This window comes from Clarias gariepinus, chromosome 27, assembly GCF_024256425.1.
Source record: "Clarias gariepinus isolate MV-2021 ecotype Netherlands chromosome 27, CGAR_prim_01v2, whole genome shotgun sequence".
NCBI lineage: Eukaryota > Metazoa > Chordata > Actinopteri > Siluriformes > Clariidae > Clarias > Clarias gariepinus.
In genome coordinates this window covers 9,663,558-9,685,142 of record NC_071126.1, presented here as the reverse complement: position 1 = coordinate 9,685,142, position 21,585 = coordinate 9,663,558, and the positions used below count along the sequence as shown (strand labels likewise).

General features: G+C 38.9%; 2 protein-coding genes across 3 annotated transcripts; one reads left to right on the top strand and one right to left on the bottom strand.

Annotated features, from left to right (window-relative positions):
- prpf39 (PRP39 pre-mRNA processing factor 39 homolog (yeast)) lies at positions 1-6,867 on the bottom strand. The gene is made up of 14 exons (XM_053489151.1): positions 6,728-6,867; positions 4,881-5,455; positions 4,650-4,775; positions 4,433-4,551; positions 4,168-4,335; positions 3,788-3,959; positions 3,285-3,392; positions 2,891-3,055; positions 2,350-2,476; positions 1,651-1,919; positions 1,074-1,258; positions 864-938; positions 603-720; positions 1-435 (listed from the first exon to the last, which is right to left on the bottom strand). The coding sequence occupies exons 1-14, from the start codon at positions 6,738-6,740 to the stop codon at positions 346-348; spliced, it is 2,310 nt and encodes a 769-aa protein (XP_053345126.1). The 5' UTR covers positions 6,741-6,867; the 3' UTR covers positions 1-345.
- Positions 6,868-9,570: 2,703 nt separating this feature from the next.
- Positions 9,571-13,391, top strand: arf6a (ADP-ribosylation factor 6a). Of its 2 annotated transcripts, none has more exons than XM_053489080.1 (2): positions 9,571-9,949; positions 10,190-13,391. In XM_053489080.1, exon 2 carries the CDS (start codon positions 10,758-10,760, stop codon positions 11,283-11,285), a length of 528 nt encoding a protein of 175 aa, XP_053345055.1. In that variant the 5' UTR covers positions 9,571-9,949; positions 10,190-10,757; the 3' UTR covers positions 11,286-13,391. The 2 variants fall into 2 exon arrangements, with proteins under 2 accessions (XP_053345055.1, XP_053345054.1); XM_053489079.1 differs by having other exon boundaries at positions 10,111-13,391.
- Positions 13,392-21,585: the final 8,194 nt, after the last annotated feature.

Here is a 21,585-nt window from a genome sequence, read left to right as displayed (position 1 = left end):
TCTCAGCAATCTCTTTATTAAGAAATTAATTCAAAATAAAAAGCCTTCATTTCACATTTGGCTCTGAAAACAGGGATGACACATTTAGGAGGGCAAAAAAAAGGACTTCAGAATATTCTATGTCCTTCCATACAAACGTAACGCTCCCAAAACAACTAAATTTCAAAGAGACCACGGTAAATAAAGCTAAAATTAAACATCCGCACGTTTTTACAGAAAAAGAATCTTCTATTCCAACACATGCTCAGAACACAAAGAAACAAGTCAAATGACTGAGAATGTCAAGAGTAGCAATAAGAACAGGTAAAAGGGACTTCAGTGTCACTCCATCAGCCCGCACGGCATTCATGTTGGAGGTGGTGGGTAGTACTGGTTATATTGGCCATACTGGCCGTACTGGCCCCAGGTGTTCTGACTTCCCCAGGTGTTGTATTGCTATTAACACAAAAGAAACAAATGATTATGAACACAAGAACACTGTTCAACTGAAAAGTTTTTTAGCAAATTTTAATGACAACTTATAAATCAAGGCGATAATTAAATCAACAGAAGATTTTTAAACAGTCTTTTGAGGCCATTATGTTACATAGGTTAACACCCACCTGATACCAGTTATTATAGTTGTATCCTGCATGATTAGCTTGCATGTCTGGCATCATCTGCCCAGATGCTGCTGAGCCATCGTCTACACGCTGTCTCTTTGAATCTGGCTCTTGTGACCTTTGTAAATAAAACATTTTAGAAATATTAGCAATTGCTGTAGGAGGTGTTAAAAGAACCATGTTTAAAAGAGTTAACTTAAAAAAATAATTATTGTCACTATGTTATGTATTACGACTACATAATTTGCACTGGTAACATACCCATTTTCTGCTTTCCTCTTTGTGGAATCCTGCTCCTTCACAAGTTTCTGGTGCTGTTCATAAGCAGTTACAAGCCTGTGTAAGAGAAAAGCAAAGCAGATTTCATTTTACTTCCAAGTATACATGCAATGTAAACGTTATAAGTACATACTAGTGGCAGAAAGAGGGAAAAGGAGAAATTGTTGTAAAAGTCTTAAATACTGAACTCACGCATTTATATCACCGCCAAAGTCCTCAAGAAACTCTACTTTTCGCTGCGAGAAAGTTACACGTGATTCTAATGGCATGTTGCTGCCAAGTGCACGGTCGAAGCATGCCAAGATCTCTGCTTCATTCTGCTGCACGTCTCCACTGTACTCCAGCTCCAGCAGGTTCAGGTAGAGTTTGGGACTGGTCTGGGGGATTAAATCACATGGAGTGAGACCATGGGATAGGACATTTAAAGTTTTCCTGTATCAAAGAGCTGCTTTCTTTTTAATGCCATGCCAGCTCCTATGGCTATATTCCTGTGAGAAAATCAGTTTTTGTTTTCAATATTAATTTACTTATTTTATTCTATTGACACTTTTGAAAAAAGTTCTTACAGGAGTAAAATAATTACAGTTAAAGTGTTTGATGGACAGTAGGGATTTACATGATGAACTCAAATTTCTGTTAAAAGCTAGAACTCATTTTACCTCTAACAGATTAAATCATATTTAAAAGAATTTTTTTTAAAAACTGTCAAAATTGATAGTTATGTCACTGAAAATGATAACGCTTCAAGAACCGTGAAAAGCAAGTTTACCTCATCCTTTTCGATGGCCTCGAGCAAAACCTTTTTAGCCTTCCCAATATTTCGATGTACTTTGAGGAATTGCCTTGCCAGCTTCACAGAGAAAAAAGTCGATTCATTCGGGGTTTTTGCATTCTTAATGGCGTCCTCCAGAAGAGCTTCTGCTTCATCCAAGTTCCCGTGACGACGCTCAAGGCTCACACGACGTAGTCTCACCATGGCCAAACCAGGAATCGCCTCCTCTAGACTCTTCAGGATGCCTCGAGCCTCATCAATGTTTCCTGGAGAAAAAGTTTAGAGCCAATCCTTAATCTCACTTACTGCTTTCAGTGTTCAGTATTCTATATTTTTTTAAGGCACAACTAACCAGAAAATATAGCATGTCAGTAAAATACTAATTTATGGAATGGGCAGAGACAGTTGTATTTTCTATTTTCAGAAAACTTGATGAAATGTGCATGTCAGTAGATCGGAAAGGTCCACCAAAACAGCATACATGTTTATATTTATGGAACCAGATGATGTGTGCGTCTTACTTGATTAGTAATATGCCTTTAAATTTTTTTACATATTCGTTTTTCCTCTATATCTTTAAACAGAAATGAGAAGTACCTTGTTCTTAACAAAAATAAAAATACACACTAACTGTATATTTTAACACTCCTCTCATATAGGAAAAAAAAAAATCACCAAGATAACAGTGACATTCACCTTGCTGTTCCTCAAAAGCTGCCCAGAGAACATGGATGGTAGGCTTCTTTGGCAGGTGGACGGTGCATGCTTTCTTGAAGATGTGCCTCACTCCCTCTATGCTGTAGCTCTCCAGGTACTTGCCATACTTTAGAAGTAAAGAAGGAAAGATAAGAAAGGGGTGGAGGAGAGAGAGAGAGGGATAGGGAATAAAAGGTAGAAATGGGAAAAGAACACAAATTATGGCTTCATTTCTGATTTCTGCACTGGTGAATTTCCATTGACAAGATCGTTTTGAGAATTTCTGTTTTAAACCCATCAGCACCTTTATGGAACCAATAAGATAAGTTTCTGTAAGGTAGTGGGAGACGGAGAGATGCAACGAAGTTGGCATATGCTGGAGTCAAATCTTGTGTGGCAAGCTGGCCATCCCCTAATACAACAGATACAGTCAAATATCAACGTTACACGCAAAGAGTGCAGGAAGTTTTACTGAGGAAGTGAAAACGTTGATGGGGGGGACAGGAGGATCGGAATTCTCTGCGAACGGAGCTCCATTTACCTTTATCCAAAACTCCTCGTACAGGGCACAGGCGATCAGGCAGCGCTCAAACAGAACCACTACACGCTCCGGTGTCCCATTCTCCAGCTCAAAGTCCAGGTACTCCCTCCAGTTGGTGAGCTGAGTCTTCTCCAAGGCTTTCACATGGAAATATGGACGCTTGATCTAATCCAAAGGTGAACAAAATTAAGAACCTTAGACATTTAAAAAGTCTGAGAAATCTTTTTTTTTTATTTCACAAATTATTAAAAAAAAAAAAAAAAAAAAAAAGATAAAATGTGTGCAACATTACAAGAGCCAGGTCAAATTAAAAATTACAAGATGATTCAAAATATTTGCGCAAATAAACTTTAACAAAAACCATGCATGACTAATGAATGTTAAAACCACTCACCCCTTCTTCAAAGGCCCAGCGCTTGCTGACTTCATGTTCGTTGTGGTTAAATATCTCTTGGCGCGTTTCGATCACCTTATGTCGCATGTTCTCGATCTCTGTGACTCTCTAGAGAAGAAACAGACAATTATGTGCCATCGCATTACAGCATACAGCATCTCGAGTGACGTGCAAACTGCATATTCAGCTACCGAGGTTTTACATCACCATGAGCTCGAGAGAAATTAGCAGCATCTTGCGCTGGGATAAGTATGGTATGCACACCCTGCACAGGCCCAAGCCGAGGGAGGGGTGAGGGACGGTGTCAATCTGTCACGGTCCCGTCCCACTTTTAGATCGACTCCCTGATTGGATGCCAACTTGGATCCCCAGGTATTCATGGGCTGCTAACGGAAAGACACCTCTTCAAACCTATACAGTTTTGCTTCTTTCCAGGATCAGGTAGGATCCTCCCTATCCCTAGTATGTTTAATACCCACAAAAATTCCCATTAGGGCTCTTACCTTTGCTGGATCAGGAAGGTCTTCTGTGCCTGGGGGCAGCTCCTCACTTGGGGTTTCCTCCTCTCCCTCACCGGTAGGCTTATTGGCAGCTGCAAGTTCCAGCCTCAGCTGCACAAACTCCTCTTCAGACAGGAAGTGCTTGGGGTGATTGTTTTGCACATGATCCTTAAACCTGGAAATAATATACAAAATGTATAAAAATGAACTGTGGAGTAACATCATTCTGTATTGCATGATGAGTATGAAAAACACATGTTCACCACAATCTTTAAACAACAAACATAAGTGCATGGCTTCTTAATTTAATTACATCATGTAGCGTTATCTTCTACATTCACTCAGACATAAGAAAAGACATTTTAAACATGCATAACACAAACCTCTGGAAATGCTGGGAGTACAGCTGAGTAGGAATACCCAGGACACGGTCATATATTGCTGTGACATTGGCCAACTTGCCCTGCTCAGTTTCCCAGCTAATGTAAGCTTCCCACAAGCGGTCAGACCGGAAATCTGTACCCGCAGCAAGAACTGCATGCTCATAAGCACTGGAGAGGGGGAGAAATATTTAGAATATATATAAAAAACAAGCAACCCTAAAATACAATCCATGGCAAAGAGTCTAGACCTGAGAACAATACTTACGCTCGTACACGATTCTCAGCCTCTCCATCACTTGTGTCTTGATTCTCCTTTAAGAATGTTATATAATGAATCCAAAGGTCAACACTGAGTGGGATGGCCTGCAAACCTCTGCGATACACCTGGGGAAGACAAAAATTTAGCAAAAAGTCAAACATGTGATGGCATTGAATAAAATCCACTACACCTTGGATTTTTTTACACCAGATAGACAACTTACCTCATCTGCCTCCTGTATGCACCCATGCTTTTTTTCAATGTCTGCATACTTCTTCCAGTATCCATAACAATAGGGATATCGCAGAAAAAAGGCATCAAATGCCTTTCTTGAAGCCAGCAGATGATTCTGGGAAAAAAGAAAAGAAAAAAAAAAAACACATGCGTCTATTAACCTACAATGAACCCGACAAGCTCTCTGCTTAATCTGTTCAATGGATTCTGTAGCACTCACCTCTTGTTCCACATATTGCAGGAGGTAGACCCAGCCATTGAAGTCCTCAGGATCATCCTCAACGACCTTATAGAGCCTGTCAAAGTCAGTGGGGAGTGTAGATTTTGACACAGAGGGATCTCCTACTTCACTTCCTTCTTTGGATCCATCCTCAAGCTCCATGTTGGCTGGGCTGTCTGAACTGCCCATTTCACCCTGCTTTTCCGAGCTCAACTCAGACTCTTTAAGATGTCCCTCTGCAGCCTGTCCGTTTGTTTCTGGTTGAGTTTCATCAACATACGGCGTATTCTCCATTTGTTCAGGAAGGTCAGATTTATGCTCTGTCTCAGACTCTGAATGCCCATCTACCGAGTGCTGCTGGTACTGCTCTAGTTGGCTTTGTTCTGGGTTCTGTTGATTTGCAAGAGCAGCGAAAGTGTCAGGCACTTGGTCCATTGTCCACTGAGCATCAGGTGCCAAGTTAGGAAGGTTAGGAATTAAGGCATCCCCTGCACCTTCCATAGCAGTAGCATCCCCATTGTCTGAGGCATTTGCACCAACCATCCCTGTCATGGCCTCGTCTGGGAGTTGCAGATCTAGGGAATAACAAAACGTAAAATCAAAGTTTTAATATGAAAATTGATCTCAAAGACACAATATATATGTCTATTTGCTTTATCTAATTAAAATTCTACTCAAATATGTAAACAAAATGCTTTGGGACTATGAAGGTAAAAAAAAAAAAAAACTATTTTTGTTTTTGTTTAGAAATGTGCATGACTTGTGACAAACAGAAGTACTGATTAATTCATGCCAGTTCTTTCAAACTTCCATTCAATGTTTAAACACGTTTCCTGGCGCTTTACATGTCTTTCATGCATAAAGGAGGTGGACAGAGGGCCTCTAAACAGGTGCAGATTGGGGTATAATGTAGTTGAGTGAGAAGCCCTAAGATGACGTAGCCGAAGCAAAAGTAAGGCGGAGTTACTTGCAGTACCTGTGCTTACTCAAGCCGAGTTAATATGCATGCCTAACACCTGGGAAAGTAATGCTAGTGGTCATAAAGTGTTCAGTGGCGATATATTTCAACCAATTTGTATAGCATTTACGGTAATTCATTTGCATGAGCACTTTTTCGATCTTCCAGGGGAGCTTACATTTACTAAGACAAACAACTTACAAAAGGGGAACACAATTGCGCTATTCTTCCCATGAAACTGATGATCGATGCGTTTTAGACGCAAAGATTTAGGATTGAATGAGTGCTGTGCGGTCCCCGTACAACCGTATTTAGGCAAACAGAAATGAAGCCCTGCTCCCGGGATTTGTGCTAAAATACCGAACACGAGCAAGCGTGTTAGCCGTTCAAGTCAGAACTCTCTCAACTAATCTTTACTCAAAATTAATTAGGCGAAATAATAAAATCAAATAACTTTTTTCAAATCTAATAAAAAACTGTTTTCCGTTTGCGGACATTTATAGACACAATAGCCGCTTTTTACGGTAACCCTGGTTAATAATTAGCCACCAGCTAGCATGGTAAAGTTAGCCGGACAATTACACAGCTCCTTACTTAGCAACTTAACGCAGAAACTGTGCGTTTTTGTGCGCTCAATTTTAACGGAAGATATATCTATATATAATAAAGCAAACATACAATGAATTATAGCTTTTCAGATTATTCTACACAACATAAAGTAATGCCAGTTAACCCAGCAAACAGCGGCGGCTTGGTTTGAGGCCTACTCGCTGAACGTTAGCAACATTAGCCCGTAAACATCGACGTCGCGATCACCGCAAAACTTCAACTATTATTCCAGAAATATACTTATAACAAATCCAAAGCATTTTTCTTAACGTTTACGTACCAGATTGTTCCATGAAATTTTGTTTGTGGAATTCTTTTCTCTCAACTTTTGAAGTTATCTCTTCAACAACATGTGGTCGAGTTACCGAGCTCTCATTCTCTATTTCCTCACAGCGCTGCTACACAAGGGCAAGACTGTCCTACGCATGCGTACTACGTCTGCAGCTGCTGAAAGGGCGGGCAGTTGACAAGGTGTGAATATGATAATGATGGGGGCTTTTTTGAATTTCGAACTTTTGGGGGCTGTTTCGAATTTAAAGCAAACCGTGATTTGACCTGATTATCTCCTGATTAACGATTGAAATATGATCGGAATCCTTAGTGTATTTTTATTTATTATTACGACAAACATTATATTTCTTTCCTTATCCAACACTTTAAATTTATGTCATATAATGTATGTCACACCATCAACAAACATGTCTCCAACGTCGACGCTTGTTGTAAACTGTGGTGACGTTTGTTGTAAAAATCCTGTGCACAGGGTTGCAGGGGCCTGAAAACTATCCCAGGAGACGTACGGTGCCAATCCATCACAGGGCACATACATGCACACTACAGGCAATTTGGGAATGCCAGTTAACAAAATCTGCAAGTCTTTGTACTGTTAGAGGAAACCAGAGAAAACCTACCAAACACACAAGGAACATGCAAACTCCCCACACACCCCCAAGAGGTGTCGACCCTGGAGGTGCGAGGTCATAGTTCTAAGTATTACATCACCATGACGTCTTGGTCTTGGTTTACACCTTGTACAATGTGTATTTGTGCATGTATGCGCATACATACACCATTACCATTCCTTTTAAGTTATTTGGTGGCAAGTAAAAATCCGTCTTTGGTAATTATTTAGTTTATAATACAAATGGACGGGCACTGGTGGCTCAGTGGTAGGTGTTTTGCGTGGTTTGATTCCCAGCCAGTGCCCAAACCCCAGCCACTGGATGCAGTCCTGGTCCCAAGCCCGGATAAAATGGGAGGGTTGCGTCAGGAAGGGCATCCGGCGTAAAACCTGTGCCGAGTTGTAGTGCGGACTGGGTATTCTGCTGTGGCGACCCCTTGCCGGGAGCAGCCGAAAGACCACCACCAACAACATAATACAAATGGACCAAGCCAGACAGTTAATTTTTGTAGTGTATCTGAGGCCACTAGATAAAAGAGTGCATTGAAGAATCTGAACTAAAAAGTCAGACAGACTCATTGATTAAAGAGGACACTGGTACAATGTGAAAAAAAAAACATCACCAAATGGATGAGGTTACTGACCTCCAGCTGTCTAATGGTGTTGATGTTCTTTACATGACCATATTAGACCATCAGTGCATGTTACACCTTGTGAGAGTCTATCATGATGGTTGGTAACACTCATCACTCATATCACTCATCATCTATACCGCTTTATACTGTATTTAGTGTCACGAGGGGCCTGGAGCCTATCCCAGGGAGCTTAGGGCACGATACTACAGTAAATACACCCTGGACAGAGTGCTAGTCCATCCAGGGGCACACACACATTCTAATCTGGTTGGTAACAGTTATCAGTAAAACTCAGCAGGTCAAAACAGAGATAAAACATATATGCATACATATATGTTCTATACATTATGTATGAACTGTGGAATGTGGAAAATGCATGTCATTATATAAAAAAAATAAACAAAAATATTACAGGTTTCCAGGAAACACTGGACATAAGGTAGAAATAGCCCTTTGCAGAACACCATATACTGTATTCAATTTTGCACCTAATGCTGGCTAGAATTGCTGTACCAGCATATTTTTGGAAAGGAGGGAGGAAACAAGATAACCAAAAGTAATCTAAATGGTCACAGGAAGAACATGCAAAACGCCACACAAACAGCAACCCTGCAGTTAGGATTAAACTGCTGACCCTACAGCTGTTAAAGCTCAAGCTACCTGCTGTGCAAAGGTAAGCAGGTTATTAATAAACTGTTTATTATTATAATAATAATTATTAATATTATTATTATTAAATATATTATAGGAAAATCTTATCTTTATTTTTGTAACAGCACTAAATATATACTGCAATTTCTCTCTTACATACACAGGGATATATTAAATAGATTATAATATACTAATCTTTAATATATCAATAGATATAGCAAAGAAATTATTTTTAAAGAGGCTGGATTGTTGCTGGTCAAGCTGAAGGTGGACTGCACCAGAGATAGCTGGAAATCTTGAAATAACCATTTCTCCCTTTAAGATAATTATAACTTAATATAAATAAACTAGTACAACATCAGAGGATTGTTGTTCAATGCAAAATATTGTTCTTTATTTAACAATTTAACAAATTGTGGAATGTTGGTGCATACATTAGTGGTTTCTGAGGCTGATAACTCTACATGAACCTTTTCTGTGCAGCAGAATGTGTGTGTTCTAGAATGTAGAAACACAAACATTTGACCATTACTGTGTAAATACACACACACATATGAATACAGGATATATATATATATATATATATATATATATATATATATATATATAAATGAAACAACATATAAATAAATTATATCTACAACCATTACTGCTGCTGCTATTTATCTGTATTACTTTTATAAGTTTTGTAGTATTACTTGTGGGTTCATTAGTTGGCCACAATGGATTAGATTTTAAAAAAGCGTTTACTTTTTCCCACTAAGTGTTTCTGGTGAGCAAAAAATTAGTATAAAAAACACAAACACGGTTACGACTTTAATGTTGTATAAATAATAGCCCTTAACGCGCCTGCTGTTTTCGAAGCATTATTTAAAATCGACATGACATCACTAAGTCCCGCCCCCTAACGTAAAATGACGCCACTGAGCTGGTTTCCTCTAGTAGGTTGTACATATATACGTAATACGTCTTATTTAAAAAACGTAATCATAAAATCATTTAACATATTTTTTTTTTTTACTACACGTTTGGGAGTTGAATGTTCCTTTCAAGACAGTGTAAAATAAGGTGAAAGCCGAGGTGCTGGAAAGTGAATGGCGTCCATTTCATTCAAGACAGACTTGTGCTCGAGCCTCTCAGTGCGCGAGCGCTAAATGGCGTAAGCGCACGAGCGCTTCAGAGGAAGTGGAGGGTGAAGCAGGTCCGCACCTTTTCCGGTAACACAGCGCGGCTGAGGGACTGAAGCGAGCGGGTGAAAGGGGGAGAGAAGAGCGAAGGGGAGAGCGGATTTGGGGGAGTGCGCTGTGTTTGGCAGGTAATATGATTTTTTTTTCACAGCTTCGAATCACGGGTTTGGAAATTCTTGCGTGGTTTGTGTGTGTTTAATGAGAAAGTAGGCGACGGAGCGGCCGATTAAAGTTGTGCTCTGTCCCTGTGTGTTACCCCTCCCTTTTCTTAACGGCTCTTGTGTTTCAGGGAGAGAAGACACAGAGAACGGAAACTCGGATGAATCAATGACCTTTGGAGCTTTTGTTTGTCTTCGGCTTGCTTCCAGGTTGCTGTTCCGCCATTAAGAGCGCACCGGCCAGCATGAACTCGTGAAGGGAATCCCGGGCGCGTGAATGTGCCGAGTGGCTACAGCGAGCGGAGAGCCGGCGCACAAGGAGGAAGTCGGAGCTGCTGAGGGCCAGCGAGCGGGCCGCTGTGTTACTGAAGTCTGAAACACATCCAGCTGCACTGTACACCGAAGGAAAGCTTCTTTAAGAGCTAAGAAGTGGACGTTTATGGACCTGTCTTGAGCAACAGGGACAGCGAGACAGGTTCAGGAAGGCTGCTCATCCACACCCTCTAGTCTTAACTTGGCGTTTCAGTCAGTATCTTTTTATTCCTCTAAAGTATGCAGATTAAAAAGCTCTAGCTTAAAAGTTTTACTCAAAGTCCTAAAAGAGCCATACTTTTTGTAGCGAAGCAATAGTTTTGCAGTCTGTTACAGTATCTAGAAGTTGAACCAAAACGTGAAGTATTACAGTAGCACATAACGTATCCAAAGGTGAATTACCAAAAAAAAAACATCCTAAAACTTTTCATCTGTAACAAAAAATAATATATGCACAACCAACAAGATGGGGAAAATGCTTTCAAAGATCTTTGGAAACAAGGAGATGAGAATATTGATGCTTGGACTTGACGCGGCTGGAAAGACTACCATCCTTTACAAACTCAAACTGGGACAGTCGGTCACAACCATTCCAACCGTGGGCTTTAACGTGGAAACGGTCACATATAAGAACGTAAAGTTTAACGTGTGGGATGTCGGCGGTCAGGACAAGATACGTCCGCTTTGGCGGCACTACTACACAGGCACACAGGGGCTCATCTTTGTGGTGGACTGCGCTGACAGAGATCGCATCGATGAGGCCAGACAGGAGCTGCACCGCATCATCAATGACCGCGAGATGAGGGACGCCATCATCTTGATTTTTGCCAACAAGCAAGATCTCCCGGACGCAATGAAGCCACACGAAATTCAAGAGAAGCTCGGCTTGACCCGCATCCGAGACAGGAATTGGTATGTGCAGCCCTCGTGCGCTACCACAGGTGATGGACTATACGAGGGGCTAACCTGGCTCACTTCAAATTACAAATCTTAATGCACTGCTCAGTTGGACTGGTCAGTGCATGAGAAATAGATAGATTTAAAAAGTTAAATGATCAAGAAGCATTTAACAAATAATTCAAAAAAAGTTCATTTATGTTTCTGTTGATTTTGATCATGACCTGTAACAGTTTTCTTTTATATTATGTACCAATCGTTTCGGCTGACTCTTAAGTTTGCTTCTGGCACTATCATAATTGTTACATACGAATGCCACTTACTGTCTTTCATTATTGCATAAAAGTGTTCTTTTGGAAATATGGTTATGTAGATTTATTTTGCTCTCATTGAGATTTCTTTTTAGTCATTGCATTTTTTTTATTCACGTTCATCTTTTCTTTTAATCACTGCACCATTCTTATGTTAGTATTCTGCTTGCATTTTTTCATTCATGGAACCCAGATTTTGCCCAGTGTGCCACCCACCCTTTTCTCACAACTCTCACACACTCCAAGGTTTCGCCCCCCCCTCCTTCCCCGCCCAGACACGTTATCTGTCCCAGAATGACATCATAACTTTAATTTGCTTGTTTGTCATCTCACAAGAATCCAGAAATGTTAAGAGTGACATTTTTTTTTTCTCTCTGAATGCAAGGAGTTTAAACAGGAAAACAAAGTGATGCCTAGTTTCGGCTACTCCATGTTCATGAAGACGTGGATATACATGACATTGTCTCTCTTTTTATGTCACTGGCTGTTTTTAGTTTTTGATGGGGTGGAGATTCCCCTGCAAATGAGTGTTAAAATTGTTTGGCTTGTTTTCTTGGAAAGAGCAAACAAAAGGAGTTTCACAAGAGATGAGCCAAAATGACAGAGAGCAGGGCAGAAGTCACAGAAGGAGAGACGCCTCTAATGGTGTCAGTAAGGGGAACAGGTACAAGGGCCGTTTACTCAAATGAGCAAGTCAGCATTTCTGTTGTGACCTTGTGTCCCCAAAAAAGTGTTTACTAACCCTACTACCTTTAGTCACCTGGATCTTTCACGGTGCTCTGGATTTTGATCTGCAAATACAATAACAGTCAGCTGCACAAAGCAGCCGAACAAGCCTATTTTTGTTTTAAATAAATTACAATAAATGATTTGTTGTATTATTTAGATACATTTGTTATGCTGAAGACAAAATAAAAAAAACAAACCAACCTTATTCTAGTTCCACAATGAAAGTGCACCTTTTTGAGACTGGTGGTAAAGAATATACATAATTACAAATTTGATTATTTGTAGAAATTATTCCCAAAAGAAATTTAAGCAAAGTGAGAAGAAAATGGTTTCAGTATTAGTTTTAGTATTAATTTCTTATACTTTGCGGAAGGACTGTTTCTTCAGAGCAAATTAAACAAAATCCAAAGTTCATCAGTTCAACTGCTATTCAGCTACATAATTTTTTATAATGTCATTCAAATGCACATATTAATATTCCAACTATCAGTGTTTGATTTAAAACCATTTTTACACCTGCCTAAACCATGCCTCTTGTTTTCATAGATGATTCACTATTTCCAGTGATCAGACCAAAGATATGTGCTTCTTTTAATTTTAACAGCTTTAATCAGATGGTAATCATGCACCTATCAACAGGAACATGGAAATGATCCTATACACATTTTTCACTAAGTAACACAGACCAATTTGAGATCGATTAAGAGAACTGCAAATACTAGATGACCTCATTCTCTAAATGTAGGAATGCCTGAGTGAAGTCATGGGTCCTTTCAGGTCTGTGACTTATCTTTTACTGATGTAGCTAAAATGGAAGATAATTTTCAACCACTGTCTTTATTAAAGGAGTTTGCCATGACCAAATTACATAAAATACCCAGGTCTTAAATGTTTTTTTAGGTTATGCTAGTCTCTATAGCGGTGATCTCACAGTGTAAAATCTAATACTGTAATATGGGAACGTCAAGCCAAAGCTGCATATCAGTACATGTTAAATGGAGGTTGCTTTGGAGTTTGACCTGTTGCTGTGTTGAAATGGCTGCAGAATACAGTTTATTTGCAGCCAGATCACTACTGAGATGAAGGACACTCCTTCTATCAATGTTGGGTTAATAAATTCCTAAACAAATCAAATAAACGTCTGTTACTTCAAATGTGCACAAGGTCATTCCATATGTACTTTTGACCAGATTGACAGCATTAGTGTTAAAAATGAAACGGGAATCTTGAATCGAGTGGTTGCTTTTGTCAAAGGTCATATGTAGGCCAGTGAACTTCAAAGTGGGGACCAGTTTTTTTTTTATGGTCAGAAGTCACTTTATATTGTTTTAAGTGAAAGCTTGACTGAGAAACAAGTAGGATTATAAATAATGCAAACTTGGAGGTAATGTTCTGTCAGTGGAAAGGCAGTGCTCCTGTTAAAGAGGTCTATTGCCACAAAAAGTTTGAGAAACCTTTCTCTGAGTGACATTTCTTTTGCTTTAGTAGTTGTTCAGATTGCGACTGCAGATTTTAGACAAAAAAAAAAACACCAGCCATTATGTTGTACTCAGTGAGGGAGGGTGGATTTGTATACTCTGTCTGAAGGTAGTTCTCAAAACAATGAGGCTGAACAAGGCCTTGTTAGTTCCCTGTATTGTTCAATCCGGCAGCACTCCTAGTTTTTAATCCTGTTTCCTACCTGCAGTACTAAGACCAGGCAGAATGCTGCATTCTGTATGTCTCTTATAATAGAGCTAAATAACCTAATCCAATAACATTTATGTGTCATGTAGTATTTACTATCAAAAATGCTACCAAACATGACTGTGTGTATGGTAACGTTTTTCATGTTTATCCTGTCATGATGACAGCAATTTTGAATAAAAGCACAGTTCAGTTTGTTGTAAGTTGCAATACTTTCTACAGGGAGCGGTTAGCTGTACTTGGGACTGCTGAGTCAGATCCTTGGCTTCCTGCAAATCAGGTCCAGTCATTAACGTGATTAACACATAATACATTACACGAAGTAGTAGTGCACACATTATCTCAGTTTTAACATTGTAGGTTGTGTAATTTATCAGTGTAAGGCTAACCGAGAACCTGAATTTACAGCTGCTCTTTACACTTTTATTTGCAGTCTTCACACAGAACTGAAGTAACAATTTCCCACCCATCCTTCAGGCAAATCATTAATAAGATGATTTTTTTAACTGTTTATTTGACTAACTGTTCACATCTGGGGTTAACTGTTGCTATGTGGTATATACAGTATACAGTGTATATCTAGAGAGAGTCTGGACTAAATTAAATGTAATAATATGATAATATAAGAGTTCAATACATTTAACCAATTACATTTAGTCGAAGTTATAGATCACTTTATTCTTAGATGTCATTGAGCAACTACAGGTTAAACTGTTTAAACATACAAATGACAGCACTCTTTGGACTTCGATAGCTATGCTGTGCGATGAAGGTGTGATTTTATGCTGGTTAACTGACAATATTACTGTAGTTTTGAACTGTAAAACAATTGCAGTGTTGTGAACTATGCTCTAAAAAAAATCATGAAAAAGTTCTGTATCTGTAGATAGCAGTATCAAAAAGGGTTCAGAAAGTGACTTTTTTTCATACCTGTTTATATATATATACTTTTAATTTCAATATACTATTTATCCATTGTGCCTATCTGGATTGTCCTAATATGTTTTCCTATAAGGACAACACACATTACCAAACCAAAAAAACCCAACTGCAAATCAGAAAAAGACAACAGGAGAAACTAAAAACAGAACAGCGAATTCAGAAACACACACTTTGTAGACTTAAAACGGAAAGAGTAGGTCACGGGTTTAGTTTCTGCACATGTCAGTCTGAGAAACCGTGGTAACGGAGTGCTGGAGGATGTTCGCAGTAAGAGGAAATACTCGCCCAAATGATGCTACTATGCTTATTTTTATCGAGGGCATTCAAATGATGTTCTGTCTCTCTGTGGCACCAAACACTGAAAGTCAGTGTATTCAGAAGAAATAATTACTACTTACTGAACAGCATAAATAACTTCACATGAATAGATTTTTCACGCTGTTGTTACTGTTGTAAGTTTATTGTAGTTTTGGTTGTGAATGTGTTTCGCACTTATGGACCAGCACCCATAAACAGTTCTACCTTTATTACTCATGCAAACAGTAATAAGGCCTTCAGGGCTTGTGCCTGCTGACAGTTGACTTTGTGACTATGTGTGCACAGTGGAGGGGGTATGAGTGAGGCAGGGTGAAACATGTGATAGATACAGGAAGTGATGTCAACTGCTTTGCTTTTTCAAAAGAACGATTATCAGTGCTATTATCCAACATGACAGAAGGTGATGTGCAGCATGCATCCAGTAGGACACATGGTCAGGCTGGAGGGGTGACAGATGGGACTATTGTTGACACACACTGTCTGAGGGCCAAAAGTTTAAACCTGGACAATCATTATGGATGTGATGAATAGAGTATTCATTTTGTTTAACTGATCATGACAAAAAGTCCTGAAGCATATGAGGGTTATATCTATTTAATGTGATACTACAAATGTTTCATGCATAATGAAAATGTTAACTTTTTAGCAAAATGTAACTTCCTTTGCATATATGTATTTAATACATGCCATTTCTTACACATACAGAATAGTCTCATGTACATGAACTTTTTGTCCAGCCATAACAATTTTAACTCTTAAAGGCTAGATAGCATTATATATATATATAATATATATGAAAAAAAGTAAATTTCCACTATATATGAAAATATTTGGGTAGAGGGGGATTTGTAAGTACCTTTTTATATGCATACAAAATCAATTCGGTCTAGAATCCTAAAGATTTTATTTTCTCTCCATCTTGGGAAATCCCCGAAGCTTTAAGAACTTTATAAGAGTATTCTTTTCCCCAGAGAAGGTTTCAAGTTGGAACTAAGGACCCTTGAAGAAACCTAGTTTCAAGAGTGTAAGAATATAATTACATAATAAAAATCTAATAAAAATCTTTTTAAGATCATGTTAACCTGCTTACTTAGAAATAACCGAATGTGCTAATACAGCACTAATTCTTTACAGGCTTTAAAACAAGTTGCCAAAACCACTACTGAGCTTGACACCCCTTAGGGTGGGTTTAGCAGGTGAGATCAGACAGATATTTTGTTAAGTGCTGGACTAAGAAAGCTTTGGTGTGGCTGAATTACACTCCTCTTCCAAACAGTACAGATCACTTAGAATACAGTAGTTTCAGGTTCCACCCTGAAACCAAAAAGTTTTTTGTTTTGTCTTTTTTTGTTCAATTCAGGATGCACTATGAAGCACAACTGGTGCTTCAATAATGCTGATGTAATTTCCGGTCAATGATTTTAAGGCCTCACCTAAAAAAGTGCTAGTAATCGTGTGGAGTAATATACCAACACCTGAAAACTTAAAGGAGAAATTGTGGCTCTGCTTTTGCTGACACAATTTGAGTTCCCTTGTGTTCTTAGAATGAACGATTGCCGTGTGCAAATGAAGACAACATTATTCTGGATGAGTACATTTATTCTGTGACGAGCATTTCTAGACTCATTGGTGCAGTTTCATTCAGAGAGACAATGTCCCCGTCCACAGGGCGCAAGAGCTTACTGAATAATATGATGAATATGGAAATGATGAAAATCATGTAACGGATCAGAGCATGAACAACCAGTCTAAAAGTATTCAGACTTCAAAACTGAGGAAATATTTTTTACAAGACTAATGTTCATGCATCCATTCATTTCTCTAGAACAGTTCACATGTCATTAAGTGTGAAGCTATGTGGAGGGTGAAGGGATGTGCTGAGAACCTGCAGGACTTGGTCTGGAAAATTTTGACAGAAATTCTTTATTTATCCAGAAATATCAAATATTTCTAGATAGATAAGGATCATAAAACAGTATTTATATATATAAAAAAAACTTTAATTAATTTATTAACAGTTCAAACCTTATCTGACCAAAACAAAAGAAAAAAAAATGCATTCAACGCTTCCTCTGGAATAGGAAGCAGGCCCACTGCCTTGCTCTGTTTCTCCTGTTTTTGTGATGACTAAAAGATGTCCTTCTCAGCAGAAGCACAATTTTAATGTCTGTTAATTTTAACTAAACTGCACAATGTTACATACATCAAGCGAAAAATGATCTCCTGCGGTGGATGGCAACAAATAACTATTTCTCTGATTTTGTTTAAGCATTTTTTATCAGACCATAGCTTCTTTATGGCTACCAAATCAGATACAGTATTTATTACACTATATCATATCAACACTAAGGCTTGATAGATACAGAGCATTAACTCAGATCTGGCCATCTGTTTTAATAATATACACTGACCCAAAATACAGCTATTTGAATGAGTGTCAGATATGTTTTCCAATTAATATGAACAGAAAATGATACTTAAATTTAGCAGTTTAGAATAAATCTATTTTATACTACTTTTTCTTTTTTTGTCTTTCGGCTAATTCCTTTTAGTGATCGCCACAGTGAATCATCTGCCTCCATCTAACTCTTCCTCTTCTCTCATTCCAACTAACTTCATGTCCTCTCTCACTGCATTCATAAATCTCCTCTTTGATCTTCCTTTAGACCTCCTGCCTGGCATTTACAACCTCAGCATCCTTTTACCGATATGCTCACAATCTCTCCTTTTCTTCAGTGCCACTGTCTCTAAGCCGTAGAGCAACGCTGGTCTCTCCACTGTCCTGTACAACTTTTCTTTCACTCTCGCTGATACTCTTTTGTCACATGACACACCTGACACTTTTCTCTACCCATTCTCCAATGCAACCATTCTTCACCTTATTGCCACACTCTCCATTGCTCTGGATCGTTGACCCTAAGTACTTAAAGTCCTGCACCCTCTTTACCTCTGCTCCCTGTAGCCTCACCATTCCACTTAGGTGCCTCTCATTCACACACATGTATTCTGTCTTGCTACTGCTAACCTTTATTCCTCTGCTTTCCAGAGTCTACCTTTATAAATCTATTTTATACATTTGACAATGACACAATCATTTATTTATTGATGTCTATAAGATTTGATTGTATTTCTAGATTGTATTTTTCTCCTGATGAACAAGCCACGCTCTCTCACTATCATATGAGTGGTGGTGGACATGAGGCAGTAATTCATGTTATAAAGTAGAAAATATAGACAAATAATGACAAGTGACTAATTGTGCTGAAGTCAGTAAAACAGGAACAATACGTGATCCAATCTGTGAAAACCCCGTCATTTGTTGTGATTCACTGTTTTCTACATAAAATCATATGTAAAATGATTTTATGTTGAAAATGTGACTCACAAAATAACTTTAGCTGAGTTTTCACAGAAAGGGTCACATATAAACCTGAAAAATAATAACTGACATTAACTAAAAAAAGCATAGTATTAAAGGTGGCACAGTGACATAGTGTTTCACAGCTCTAGGCTCCCTGGTTTGACCCTATATTTAGGATACTCTGTGTGTGTAGTTTATGTGGGTTTCCTCTGGGTTATCTGGTTTCCTTTTATTGTCCAAAAAACATGCAGTTAGGTGGACTGGCTATTGTGCACTGCTTCCAACTGGCATCACATCTGTTGTGAATGCTTCCAACCTGTGCGAAGTGTTACAGATATTGACTCCAGAATTACTGTGATTATAATCCAGAATAAAGCAATTATCTAACAAATTATTGTGTTGTATGAACTATTGAAGTCTTCAAAAATAATTTATTATTTAAATCAGCTTATGGTTAGTTTTTTTTTTATTGATTTATTATTTTACTCAATGCCTGTGTGTTGTTTTGGGGATTTTATACATGTCATGAAGCATGGGGGAGAACTTGCAAACTCCACACACAGACCCCAGGCAGTAATCGTCCCATTAACCCTCAACCTCAAAATATGATTCATATTAAAATTTTCTTGTTTATAAAATAAATGTGTTATGTTTATTAGGAGGCCTGTCAACATATTTTATTCTTTTGTTGAACTCATATTACTTAATCTACCACACATACACTCACCTAAAGGATTATTAGGAACACCTGTTCAATTCCTCATTAATGCAATTATCTAATCAACCAATCACATGGCAGTTGCTTCAATGCATTTAGGGGTGTGTTCCTGGTCAAGACAATCTCCTGAACTCCAAACTGAATGTCAGAATGGGAAAGAAAGGTGATTTAAGCAATTTTGAGCGTGGCATGGTTGTTGGTGCCAGCCTGGGCACAAACTGCTCAGTTACTGGGATTTTTATGCACAACCATTTCTAGGGTTTACAAAGAATGGTGTGAAAAGGGAAAAACATCTAGTATGCGGGTGGGCGAAAATGCCTTGGGCGAAAATGCCTTGTTGATGCTAGAGGTCAGAGGAGAATGGGCCGACTGATTCAAGCTTATAGAAGAGCAACTTTGACTGAAATAACCACTCGTTACAACCGAGGTATGCAGTGAGGCATTTGTGAAGCCACAACACGCACAACCTTGAGGCACCGGGTACCACTCATCTCCACTACAAATAGGAAAAAGAGGCTACAATTTGCACGAGCTCACCAAAATTGGACAGTTGAAGCCTGTTAAAATGTTGCCTGGTCTGATGAGTCTCGATTTCTGTTGAGACGTTTAAATGGTAGAGTCAGAATTTGGTGTGAACGGAATGAGAATATGGATCCATCATGCCTTGTTACCACTGTGCAGGCTGGTGGTGGTGGTGTAATGGTGTGGGGAATGTTTTCTTGGCACACTTTAGACCCGTTGGTGCCAATTGGGCATCGTGTAAATTCCACGGGCTACCTGAGCATTGTTTTTGACCATGTCCATCCCTTTATGACGACCATGTACCCATCCTCTGATGGCTACTTCCAGCAGGATAATGCACTATGTCACAAAGCTCAATTTCAAATTGGTTTCTTGAACATGACATTGAGTTTACTGTACTAAAATTGCTCCCACAGTCACCAGATCTCAACCCAATATAGCATCTTTGGGATGTGGTGGAACGGGAGCTTCGTGCCCTGGATGTGCATCCCACAAATCTCCATCAACTGCAAGATGCTATCCTATCAATATGGGCCAACATTTCTAAAGAATGCTTTCAGCACCTTGTTGAATCAATGCCACGTAGAATTAAGGCAGTTCTGAAGGCGAAAGGGGGGCAAACACCGTATTAGTGTGGTGTTCCTAATAATCCTTTAGGTGAGTGTATGTGTTGTATTCAATATGTTGTAAGAACTAGGAAATGAAGCTATTTTATAGCTGGATATTGTAGAGCTTTCACTCACTCATATATATATATATATATATATATATATATATATATATATATATATATATATATATATATAGTGTGTGTGTGTGTGTGTGTGTGTGTGTGTGTGTGTGTATAACGAGGTGTCGAGGTAAATTCCTGGATGAGTATGAATAGTCAGTGGACAGAATAGGGCAAATAGAGATAAAGCAATTAAAAGTGACAGTGATGCAAAAACTGAGTGGTGCGTGGTGCAAGACTAAGGTCTGAACCACGTGTATATTAAAGATTTAATGAGATGAAGAGCTGTGCTGTGTTAGGGAAAAGGGAAACACCTAAAAGTGCAGTGTGCATTCGGGGAAACACTGCTCTTAGTGCACACAAACGTCAACGTGGCCATTGAAATCTGTGCCAGTGTGTGCGCCTCCCAGTGGATAAGCTGCTTCTTTGTGCTCTGTGCAAATGCAGGATTTCCTGTGATATGCAGCGCTGATGCAATATGAGATCAGACTATCAAAGTGAGTGGATCGGTCCTGGGCGACTGTCATGTTCCACAGCAGTCCCTATGACTTAAACCTCAGTCTATAATAATACAGATTTAATTCAGTTTCTACTCTGGATGTATTACTCTATGAATGGACCTATTCAACTTACTCGTGCGTTCATAACTGAAACAGGATTTAACGTTGAAATTAATACCTGACACTTTTATTAGCCTGTGTGATTGGAATTTCTGTAACCGTTAGCAAGGATTTATCACATAGTATTCTGTAGCGTACTATCGCACACTGACGTAATGATAAAGGCGAGCTTCTCTCGCCTCTCTCTGAGAACGTACCATTCTAACCGTTTATCGGGGGGGTGGGGCGCGATTAAATTAATTTCTATATTATCGTGATGGAAAGCTTCGTTCTTAATTAAAATATGTATTGTGATTATATATCGTAACATCTCACATGGATAAGAAGTTAATAGATAAATTAAAGATAAAATGTTTGAAGAAGTCATACCAAGTGTTTCGCGCCCCCTCTGACACCGATGGTACGCTCCACTCTGTCGCGAGCCTTTTTTTTCCATTCAGCTCCAGTTCGGGTGTTCGTA

Excerpts from the sequence above, each read along its gene's own strand:
- prpf39 (XM_053489151.1), bottom strand. Across the intron at positions 1,920-2,349 it reads AGCTTTTGAGGAACAGCAAG|GAAACATTGATGAGGCTCGA; the intron begins GTGAATGTCACT and ends CTTTTTCTCCAG. Across the intron at positions 1,259-1,650 it reads AGGCCATCGAAAAGGATGAG|ACCAGTCCCAAACTCTACCT; the intron begins GTAAACTTGCTT and ends TTAATCCCCCAG.
- arf6a (XM_053489080.1), top strand. The coding sequence starts at position 10,758 with ATGGGGAAAATGCTTTCAAAGATCTTTGGAAACAAGGAGATGAGAATA.